This window comes from Hippichthys cyanospilos, chromosome 20 (genome assembly GCF_059441005.1).
Source record: "Hippichthys cyanospilos isolate Australia breed blue-spotted pipefish chromosome 20, RoL_Hcya_1.0, whole genome shotgun sequence".
Classification (NCBI taxonomy): domain Eukaryota; kingdom Metazoa; phylum Chordata; class Actinopteri; order Syngnathiformes; family Syngnathidae; genus Hippichthys; species Hippichthys cyanospilos.
The window spans coordinates 3,213,736-3,225,286 of NC_142388.1; the positions used below are offsets into that span (position 1 = coordinate 3,213,736).

The following is an 11,551-nucleotide window of genomic DNA, read 5'->3' on the forward strand; positions in this document are numbered from 1 at the left end:
CAAGAAGTCGGTCTGATAAGGTAACAACAATAATAGCCCTTCTCTCTGCAATGTGCGCTCCGCTGTAAGTCTGTCAATAAGCAGTGAATGAAAGAATTAAAAAAAAAAAAAAAAACTCGGAGGGAGGGGCTAGCAAGCCCGAGGCACAACTGCAAGCAGACAATTTGACTCCTTAGCGAGGAGCTCTAACGCATTGATGGGCATACACGGCCGAGTTATATGAGACTCTGGGAAGAAACGTGGTGATGAGATCAGGGCGCGTATGACAAGAGAATAATGCCCTTGTACAGTAGAAAGGTTGAGAAATTCACCGTGCAAACCTCAAAAGTCAAATTGACGTCATGCACGAAGCCACGTGAGATCTCAAATCTCAACTGAGTCATGCCGTTCACAAAATGGGGTTTCCAGTTCACCGGGTATTCGCCAAAGTGCAGCTTGGGGGTCTGCAAAATGTATTGTCATAGTGACATATGTCATATATTGCAAGTGTTATTTTTAATATTCGGTAAAAAGGTCAATAGAAAATCTCAACGTGCTTGCTAAAAATTGCGTTTGTAAAGTTTCTTAGTCATCAAGCTCCTTTGCAAAGAAATGTTTGGAAGCACCTTCACTTTCAGGTGGACAAACATTAAGGGCTCAAGAAAGTCAAGCTAAAAATACTTGATAATGCAAAACTGTGAACTAAAAGTCATTTCAGTTCATACAAGACCACCCACATCATAACGCTGACTGAGAAAAGATTTTGAAACACTTGTAATTCAAATTGTCTCAAACACACTCAGCCATTAACTCTTGATAATAATATACCATTGTGACCTACATTCCATTCTAGGGCATAAAACATCATCCGCATCATGAGGCTGACTGAGAAAACGTTTGGAAACACCTTCAAATTCTGATGGTCTCAAACACATTCATGGGTTCATATATTCAAGCTAATAAGTCATGAACTTCACAAATGCAAACTATAAGTCAATTAGATCAAAAAGCTACTTAGACTTGTTAATGCACAGCAATGAAATATAAGTCATTTCAGTTCATAAAGGATCGTCCACATCAAGAAGCTGACTGGGAGACAATTTGAAAGCAGTTTCAACACATTAAGAGGTCAAGAATGTCTTTTGAAAAAGTCACAGCTGTGTACTAAAAGTCATTTCAGGTCGTAAAACATTGTCCACATCATTAAGCTGACTAAGAAAAGGTTTGGAACCACCTTCAAATTAAAACATGTTAGACACATTAAGAGGAAAAGAAATTCAAGTTATTAAGTCTTGAAAAGGCACAGATGTGAATTGTAAGTCATTTCAGATCATAAAGCATCATCCACATCACGTAATTGAGTGAGAACATAGCAGTGTACCTAAATGGCCTAAATTCGAAAACATATTTCATCTGTCCAAGACCTGCATTTACAATTAAAAATAAATAAACAGCTGTTCCCAAACTTTTGACTGTTACCTGCACATTGCGGTTAATGCAATTAGAAGCAGTTGTGGGACAGCGTATTAGACTCAGGACGTACTGTTCACTCGTCAATTCCATAACAGCTGCGTTTTGACTCGGCAGGTCGGTGGCTGTGCTCACTGAGTGCATGAGGAACAAGGCGTTGGCCAAGTTTTTCCGCGAACGCCAAGAATCCCTGCACCACTCCTTGCCCCTGGGCTCGTACCTGCTGAAGCCGGTGCAGAGGATTCTCAAGTACCATCTGCTGCTCCATGTACGTCCATCTCCAATTTCTCCCCAACTGCATTTGCACGCGGCCCCACACGCATGGCACAAAATCAGTCGCATTTCCTTCAATACCACAAAAGCGGGATTCAGCATTGGACGGACGAATGTTGAGACATATGGTTCTCGGTGTGAATTTTCCTGTGGGTGTATGCCATGCTGTAAATAGAAGCGGATGTAGCAAAAGTACGCTTTGAGACAAATGAAAGTTTTCTTCCGGTTTCATCTTTTTTGGAGGAGGGGCAAGCATAATGATGGATAAAAAATTACTCACTTCTCACTTTGGGAAAATGTGTGTTTGTGTTTTGTAGGAGATTGCCAACCATATGGAAAAGGACACCGAGACGTATGAGGTGGTGCAGGAAGCCATCGACACCATGCAGAGAGTGGCTTGGCACATCAACGACATGAAGCGGAAACATGAACATGCTGTTAGGTTGCAGGTATAGCAAACAAACGTCCACATTTGAGTGTCTTGTGTTGTGTCTTGTGTCAAAAAAAAAAAAGAGGCTTTCGTGAGATTTTACTGTGACAGGTTTTCCGGAGGTAACAGCAGATCTAATATTTTTTGTGCCGTACGAAGAACAGTACAAGTTTCTTTTCAAATTAAGAGCAAATGTAATGGAACATGAAACAGACATTGCTACTTTTATGGTGACTTCAGAGCAAAACATTGTTTGCATTTGTGACAGGTTTTCTGCAGGTAACAGCAAATCTAATATTTTTGTGCCGTAAAAAGAACAGTACAAGTTCTTTTTCAAATTAAGAGGAAATGTAACGGAACATGAAACAGACATTGCTACTTTTATGGTGACTTCAGAGCAAAACATTGTTTGCATTTGTGACAGGTTTTCTGCAGGTAACAGCAAATCTAATATTTTTGTGCCGTAAAAAGAACAGTACAAGTTCTTTTTCAAATTAAGAGGAAATGTAACGGAACATGAAACAGACATTGCTACTTTTATGGTGACTTCAGAGCAAAACATTGTTTGCATTTGTGACAGGTTTTCTGCAGGTAACAGCAAATCTAATATTTTTGTGCAGTAAAAAGAACAGTACAAGTTCCTTTTCAAATTAAGAGCAAATGTAACGGAACATGAAACAGGCATTGCTACCTTTATTGTGACATCTGAGCAAAACACTGTTTCTATTTGTGACAGGTTTTCTGCAAATAACAGCAGATCTAATATTTTTTGTGCCGTAAAAAGAACAGTACACGTTCCTTTTCGAATTAAGAGCAAATGTAATGGAACATGAAACACATTGCTGCAAAACATTGTTTGCATTTATTTTATCGGTGCTCACAACGAGTATGTCTACTGTCCTTGCAGGAAATCCAGAGCTTGCTGACCAACTGGAAAGGCCCCGATCTGATCGGCTACGGAGAGCTAGTCCTTGAAGGAACGTTCCGTCTGCAGCGAGCCAAGAACGAGAGAACGCTCTTCTTGCTCGACAAGCTCCTGCTTATCACCAAGAAACGAGAAGAAACGTTCACGTACAAGGCTCACATCCTGGTCGGTCGCCATGCGATATCCTCCTCAAACCCAGCCTTTTTATTTGTGTCCCATGTTGTGTCCATTTTGTCTCAGCACAAGAGTAATGTTAAATGCATCCCACCCAAACACGCGAGACATCATCGGAAAATCCAAGATGTCCTCTACTGAGCACACTAGAACATAGTAGGCCAGCGCCAATGTGTCAAATGATAAAGACCAAAAACAAATGTCCACTACAGTAGGACACAAATCAATAGGCCGCGTCTCAAGAGGATATGATGACCAATTTGTTGAACCTGATGTTGTTTTGCAGTGCTGCAACCTAATGCTGGTGGAAGTCATCCCGAAAGAGCCGTTGAGTTTCAGCGTGTTTCACTACAAGAACCCCAAACTACAACACACTGTCCAGGTACATATTTGTTGTTTGATTTTTATTTTTAAAACTATATATTCCGACATAAAAAAAAAAGATTCAATAGTGACAGCCCTCCTAGAAATCTGTTGCTCATTCTTGTGTAAGGAAGCAGAGTTCCTTTATTTTTTTAGAGCTTTATCCCAGTCATATCTCGGCTGTTTTTGTAAAAGGCATGCCACGATCTTCTCTGATGTCTGATGCTGCCCGCAGGCCAAGTCCCAGCAAGATAAGCGCATGTGGATCTTACACCTCAAGAGGCTCATACTTGAAAATCACCCTGCCAAAATCCCTGCCAAGGTGAGCACAGCTCATCTGTGGACGGCTTCCCTTTTGTTTAAATCGAGCAGTCATTCTTTTCAAATCTACCTGAATCTATTTCACGATTCCTTTTTTTTTTAGAGGTTCCGTTATGTGCTATTGTTTCAACAAAGGTTGTGATTTTGTTGCCACCTAGTGGCTAACCTGTTTCATTTCACCCGTTGTAGGCCAAACAAGCCATTCTGGAGATGGATGCAGTGCGTAAGTGGCAAATAACATCACTTTTCAATTCATATTCATTTCTCCGTGGACATTTTGCAAATTATTTTTTTTTCAGACCATCCTGGATTTCACTACAGTCCTGACATTGATAAGAAGGACTCCCCGCAGACCAAAGAAGGCCCAACTCCTCGCAGAGGACGCCGAAAAGGTCTTTCTTCCTGTCGCATTTTTAAACCTGGTTTAAAAAAAGAAGAAATCTCACAGATTTTTGTCCCCTCAGAACCCCTGTCAAAATTACTGAAGAATGCCAAGCAGAATGCAGCCAACAGCGACGGCGAAAAGGTCGGTCATTAAAAAAAAACACAAACACTGTGGTGTTTCCAAACTTTTGATCGGTACTGTAGTTGTGGCTTAAGGAACATGAGAACCCACATAAACAGACTCGCAGAATGAACCTTTTGAATTTTCTTCTCCCTAGCGAACAAGTCTGGGCGCAAGCCTGCTGTCTCCGGTGTCCCAGCTGGCTCTGGGCACAATAGGCCGCAGCCGCAGTCTCATCAACCAATCGCAGGAGTCTTTGGACCCCGCTGACCACTATGACCACAGTGACAGAGAAGAAGGGGAGGAGCCACACCAACAAGATGCTGACGATGAGGACGATAGCGTCCTGGTAAATTGACATGATCAAAAATGTTATTGTTAGAAGAAGGAAAAATCGATGTGATGACTTGCGATGTTCACTCGCTTCATTTTTTGCAGCTGCATTTCTAAAAAATATATATAAATATCTGGGCCGTCATATAGTGCTAATACCGTAGATGCGATTTTTACGACACTTTACATCAATGCTTTACAGCGGCGCCTACCCGATGTACTGCAATAACGCTCCCACGTTCATTGAACTGTCTAACAGCCTGTTAATACTCGGTCTTGTTTAGCCGCAGGACTCAGGTGACAACCAATCACAGCTCACCTGTTTTCAGTTTGGTAATGTTCACAAACTGAGCCATGATTGGTCGTTACCAAATCCCCAAGGTCATTTTTAGTTGACAGCAAGGTCAAAAAATGAGACTGATGAGGTGTATTTCGCGATTTCATAAATGTAATATTAATCAGAATACACTGTTTAGATTGGTGGTGTTGCATTGAATGTATGCTTGTTTTAAATGACTTTTTTTTACCCCAGAATTTTTTATTTTTTTTTACTGTGTAATGCTCCTGCTTGGTAGAACTTGGGTCATGATCTCATTGCAATCATCTTGTCTTTTTGATTTTCACTCATTCTGGCGTTTTCTTGGATCTGAAATGAAATATTTTTTACCTCCAGGGTAGTGGAAAAAGGTTGCGAGTCCCAGGCAAAAGCAGTCGAAAGAGGCTGAACCCTCAAGCGTCGGTTGACAGTATAGAACAGTGGAAAGCCTTCAACATGAGCGCTTCCGATCTTCAGGTCTGGGACTCCCCCAAAATCATCACTTGAGCACCCGATTGGCATGTTTGTCTAATCTTTCTGTTCATTTATTCAGAGAGCTCGGGAATCTCTTGTAAGGGACGGAAGTCACCACCCGCCGCTCCGCAGGACCGCTCGTGTAACAGAAGAACCTCCGGAGTCGCCAACCCCGTCGGCGGCGGTGACCGATAACGATCATTCCGTCCGAAACATCTGGGCGGACCACCGCGCACGCAGGGCCATGTTCCCCACCAGACAGCGAACCGTGCATCCCGACGACGACCACGACGACATCTACCAGATGTTTGTTCCCGCCGAGCCAAGTGGACCAGAACCGGAATCGGAGACCCCGTCGTCTCCGAGGACGGCGCGACCTTGCAGTTGGCACGTGGAGCAGCTCCCCTCCGTCCAGGCGGAGCCGCCGTCCAGTGGCGGCAAGGTTCTGCGACGGGCGAGCAGCGTCGGCGAGAATGCAACGGAGGCTCGGAAAAGTCCAGACCGCGGCGAGACCGGTCACAAATTGGCCGCGATCCACACCGAGTCTTCCAGCAACGAGATATCAGGATCGTCGTCAGCTGAGCAGCTGACAATGGATGATATTGAAAACGTCTACGATAACGTCAGCTATGAAGACCTCAAAAGGATGGGCCTGGTCAGAAGAGAATCCGACGAAGCAGGTTCCCAGAACCAAGCAAGTCAGGCACCAGTTGTTCCGGATGCCATCTCGGAACCTATCATAAAATTAGACAGAGGTTCTAGAGAGCGGGAAGGAAAACCAGCTGAGATTTCTGAGCTCAAGATCGTCGAGGAGAACATCTATGACACCATTTGCTTTCGGGATCCTCCATCGAGAGATGATGGACAGGGAATCAACGGAGGTCATAAAGCAGAACCCCAGATGGACAGGCTGAAGGAATCGGAGCAAGACTTACCTGGAAGCTTTCAAGCGTTCGTTTCACAGGAGAGCCTTCACTTTGGAGAGCATCCCGTCCCGTGCTCCTCCGAACCAGACTACTCCTCGTCATCCGCGTCGTTGGCCTCCCAGCACTCACAAAAAGGAGATCAAATGTCAGAGCGTGTTGATGAGCTCTGGAATGACCTGGAGAACTACATCAAGAACAATGAGAAGAAAGCGGACCGCTTGCCCGCCGCCTTCCCGGTTAGCGCCAGCGAGCCAGCCAAGCAGACATCCTCAGTCAAAGGTAGTCCCACAAAAAAGCCTCCTGTGCGCTCATCGCAATCCTTCAACATCCCCATCATCAAACTCCCTGACCTCCAAAGCGACGGCCCCGCTGAAGACCACAGTCCAAGTCCTGTTCCTGGGGTGCCGGAGCCCCAGCCGGGCACAGTAAAGAGCATGCGGAACAGACTGGCCCGCCTCAGTAGCGGCAGCTTCCGCTTGGAGGACGACGACCTTGTGGAGCTTCCTCCAAAAATTCCTCCTCAGAGAGACGATGCCATCAAAGATCTCCAGAGTTTGTTCCCAGCAGGTCTGGACTCACCGCTGGCCTCTTCTTCTCTTCTTCTGGGCGAGTCGGTGGACTTTCCCCTGGAACTTATGGACAAGACAAAGAGTCGCGTTTTTTTGATGGCGCGGCAGTATAGCCAGAAGATAAAGAAGGCTAATCAGCTGCTGCGTATGAGGAGCATGGATCCTGGCGACTCTTGTAGTCGAGCAAGAGCTGACAGAAGGCAGAAAGACCTGGCGGCCATCTTGGAGGAAAAAAAGCAAGGGGGAGCCGCTATAGGTAAAGCAACATTTTTCATTATTAGTTTGTGACCTTCAGTAAGCCTGAAAAGCACAAGGCAGGTGGATGTGTTCACATCGCTAGCTAACAAAGCTAACATGGGGGTATTAGTACTACTGAGGGTACTTGAAGGAAGATAGGGGGTACACGAGATTTTAAATAAAACAAACATGGAAAATTTCTTTCAAAGTAATGATTAAAAAATTACCGTAATTGTTTCAGGAAAATATAAGTTCAATTAAACAAATTTTATGTTGAGTAGGTTATTCCATTTCATTCTTATAATTAGTACACAATAACAGTTCTGACACTTTATATTGATTAGGATGCTTGGCTGAAAATATATTTTACAGTGGGTACGTCTCTGAAAAAAGGTTGAGAATCACTGATTTAAGGACCAATTCCGAACCAACTAAGTCATGACTGACATCTAGCGGTGAATGTCGCTACTAGAAGTTCCCGATTTATTTTTTTGCCAAAAGTTTGCTTGTTTACCCAGTTTCTCTTCTTTTTTTTTAATTCACAATCGTCGTTTTTTGTTTAAAAAAAGATATGTATTGAATAATAATCACTTCTCAAGTATTTTCCCAGAGGCTGTAAAAATTAGAAATAGGAAGTCCTCAAAAACATTTTTTATTTTTGAAAATTAAGCAAGAGGCCAGAGAGCAACTTAGAATATTATACAATTTCAGTCACATGCTGTAAGTTTGAATTTACGCCTCTAACCATTTACGCACCTAACCATCATTGTAATAATAATTGATGATTTGGCAAATACTAATTAATCAATGAATGTGATTCTCTAAAAACGTTTTAATTTCTCCTCCATTTATTGAAAAACAGGACATTATTTCAATGACAGTAAACTGCAACTTAAGATTCGTTAACTCATACGGTGCCAATTTGACCCTCATTTGCCTAAAAATGAATGAATGAATGAATGTTTGAAGAAAATTATGAAAGCAAATATACTTTTGGTTTGTGCCGTCCGCCCAAGTAAGTGAATTTTATTATTTAAGAACAAGCGTTAACAGAAATCTTCAACTGTCTTCAGGCGCAAGGATCGCCGAGTACTCCCAACTTTATGACCAAGTCACGTTCAAGGATTCCTCCGCGACGTCCCACCACCCTCATCCAGGTCTCCCCTCGTCTCCGTCCATGCCCGAGACCTCCCTGGAGGAGGACTGGCTCCACTCCACCTACAGCAACGGCGAGCTCTCCAATTTCATGACCTCCGCCGGCGACTTGCGCGACACGCGGCCCTCGTCCACCCCTCAGCGCCGATTGGTGTCTTCCTGCTCCATTCCGTCTCTCAAATCCACCCCGGCCTCACCGAGCAGCCCGCCGTCTCAGAGATGGAGCTCGTGCATATCGGCCCCCGACGAGAAAGCGGACCACGTCTACAGTGCCGTCAAGAGACATCCTTCCTTTAACGCCCCGTCTTCCCCGTCGAGGAACTGTCAGTCGGCCGGTTCTCTGACTAGCCGGCAACCGGAGAAAACCGACCCTTCAGGACTGAACCGTAACTCTTCGACGGAGAGACTCCACCGTCCCGGTTTGGGCCGCGCCGGTCGACAGAGTAGCCTCCCGGAGAGACCCACTCAAGGAGAATCGGACCTCACCTTACACGACGGCCAACACGTGGTAGTCCTCAACCGAGCCTCGGCTCTGAGCATCCTGGCCGCCACCCAGAACTACTTCGCCAACTTTAAGGACGACGGCGACGACGACGACTACGTGGAGATCCGCTCGGAGGACGAGTCGGAACCGGACCGGAGCGGGCTCGGCGCCGACCAAAACCGGGGTCTCGTCCATTCGCGGAGTTTGCCCTGCACTCCCGTGCGCTCCGACGACACGTTGAGGTCTCTGGAACGTGAGCAGCTGGAGAAATATCTTTGGAGTGAACCGCAGCAGAACCAGCCCAACATAGTTCAGTCTCTTCGCGAAAAGTTCCAGTGTCTGAGCTCCAGTAGCTTTGCCTGAATTGATCTCAGCAACCGAAAACAACAAAAGGGATCCCGCTACTACGACTACTTTACCAACAGTTTACCCCACAGAAGAGGGAAATTAACGCAAAGTTCCGCATAAGCCAAAATAGATATTTTCTTATACATAGCATATGTATATTTCTTTATTTTATGTAACGGGCTTCAAAGTAAAACACCTAATGGTAATTAACGACGCTTTGAATCGTTCTTGTGAGCTAACTGAGCACTTCTGTTCTTCTCATGAAGTAATCAAACTACATTTGGGGAAAATAATCAAACCGCAATGGACGTTGCTGATTTTTAACGGGCGGATCACGTCTGTGGCCAAACCAGACGAGATCTGATGACCTTTGGAGGATCTTGTCCAGCGAATCTCTTCTAGCGCTGTTGTTTTAATCCTAGTCTACATTGCTAATTTTTAAAAAATGCTTTACGAATTTGCACGTTTTCAGAAAGGCTGTAGGATGTCACTTTGCACGTATACACATCATTCACGCAGGTTGACTAGTGCAAATATAAGACTCAACCATTTCTTAACCAACTTTGCCACCAATTATGCTTTAAAACAAGGAAACTTGCAAATATTTGTCATTATCAATAAGTAACTTAAGGATTCATATTTATTTCTAATGCGAGCAAAAGTCAAATGTTATACAATATGAGATAGGCAGTGATGGATACATGAAGCCTCATGAAGCTCTTGTATTTTTGTCTCCACTAGATGGCACTACTGCGGCCTCTATCTTTAAACCAAGAGCACCACCTACAAAAGTACAAAATACCACAAGTGCTTCAGGAAGCTTCATTTCTTATCACTCGTGTTAAGTATGCATCTCAACACAAGTTTTTTTTTGTTTGTTTGTTTTTTTAATTATTATTCTGGGACCATCACGTCTAATATTGAGACTAGATTGGACATTTAGTTTCGGTTTGGGGTCTTAATCATTTGCCTCATTGGAGCCACTCTACAAAGTCCTAGTGTGCCTATTCGAGGACATCATGGCCTTTCCAATGTTGTCTTGTGCATTTGGGTGGGATGCAATTTACCTTGCTGAGATAAAATGGACGCCACAATGGACACAAATGATTAGGCTCAGGACGATATATAATGGGAATGCGTTTAATAACGGAATAAAAATTCTGCCGTGATGGAAAGTGAGTTTTTATCTTTCACGAATATCACACTACTGATGACACATCCACAGTTGAAGGTTGGTGTTGATTTATAGGTTTTTACTAGTATGTTTAAGACAGCGGTAGCTTTACTACAGATCAGACACGCCATCTTATTTATTTTAAAACATCCCCCTATGATATTTTGCAAATATTCATGCAAGGGCAGGTCCATTAAAGGTTGTAAATGAAAGACTAATGTATTTATTAAAAGATTATTCTGATGTTTGGGGGGTGTTCATTCGCCAAATTCAAGTCAAATACTGTGAATTGGTAGTTTTGTTTTTGTTTTATCGTGCACTGCTTGATGCAAGTTCCAAATGTAAAGTTAGAAAGCACAATATCACAGTCTACTGGTCATATCAGGACACATGCGTAACAAAGATTTTAGTGATATGAAGTATGATTTCATTGTACACGTTTGTCCTCTGGTTCACTGGGTGGTGAATGGATTTTTTTTTGTTGCACTTTTCTTCAGATGTCTCCTTTGTGAACACTTTGTAAAGATGTACATTTTAGGAAAGTTATTCTTGTATGCTATAGTATGCTTTCCGATGCTTTAATGTTTAGGTCAAGTGTACTGTATTATTTTTTTTTTATCACCTTAGTTGTCATTGCTCAACGCAACAACATAATGGAGGTAATAAACTTCAGTTGAAAATGTGTGCTGTTTTTTTTTTGTCTTCACTAGATATTGAAAAAAAAAAATATAACCAGGGCGATGACCCTAGATATATAATGCAAATTGTTTTCAACGGAAAAAATACACATACAAGCAGTGAGAACACGCCTACTTCACAAATGGGCCGAGATATGAATCACTCGTAATGTACACATTAATTAATAAAGCAGAGTAGTTTTCACACCAGCGAAAACAAATATATTAAAAGCGTATTCGAAATTCTGTATATGGTTCCCATCCTTTCAAAATCGTTGCAATGTTCGAACAAAACCAACAGATGACGCACTATCAGATTATTCAACTCTACCAGGAATTTCCACGAAGAAGAAAAAGTACGGAACTGGGATATGTAGTTTAAACAACGTAACACTTTAAGAATTGTTTAATTCTCGTT

At 43.1% G+C, this 11,551-nt stretch overlaps 1 protein-coding gene across 2 annotated transcripts in view; it reads left to right on the forward strand.

Annotated features, from left to right (window-relative positions):
- Positions 1–11,138, forward strand: part of LOC148406967 (pleckstrin homology domain-containing family G member 1) — a 40,875-nt gene extending 29,737 nt beyond the window's left edge. For both annotated transcript variants that reach the window (XM_088404041.1, XM_088404040.1), the window contains exons 6-17: positions 1,567–1,717; positions 2,040–2,171; positions 3,060–3,242; positions 3,538–3,633; positions 3,850–3,936; positions 4,125–4,158; positions 4,235–4,327; positions 4,400–4,461; positions 4,598–4,789; positions 5,447–5,566; positions 5,643–7,314; positions 8,369–11,138. In XM_088404041.1, coding sequence (XP_088260167.1) covers positions 1,567–1,717; positions 2,040–2,171; positions 3,060–3,242; positions 3,538–3,633; positions 3,850–3,936; positions 4,125–4,158; positions 4,235–4,327; positions 4,400–4,461; positions 4,598–4,789; positions 5,447–5,566; positions 5,643–7,314; positions 8,369–9,297 — 3,751 coding nt within the window. In that variant the 3' untranslated portion in view covers positions 9,298–11,138. The remainder of the gene's footprint in view (positions 1–1,566; positions 1,718–2,039; positions 2,172–3,059; positions 3,243–3,537; positions 3,634–3,849; positions 3,937–4,124; positions 4,159–4,234; positions 4,328–4,399; positions 4,462–4,597; positions 4,790–5,446; positions 5,567–5,642; positions 7,315–8,368) is intronic.
- The last annotated feature ends 413 nt before the right edge of the window (positions 11,139–11,551 follow it).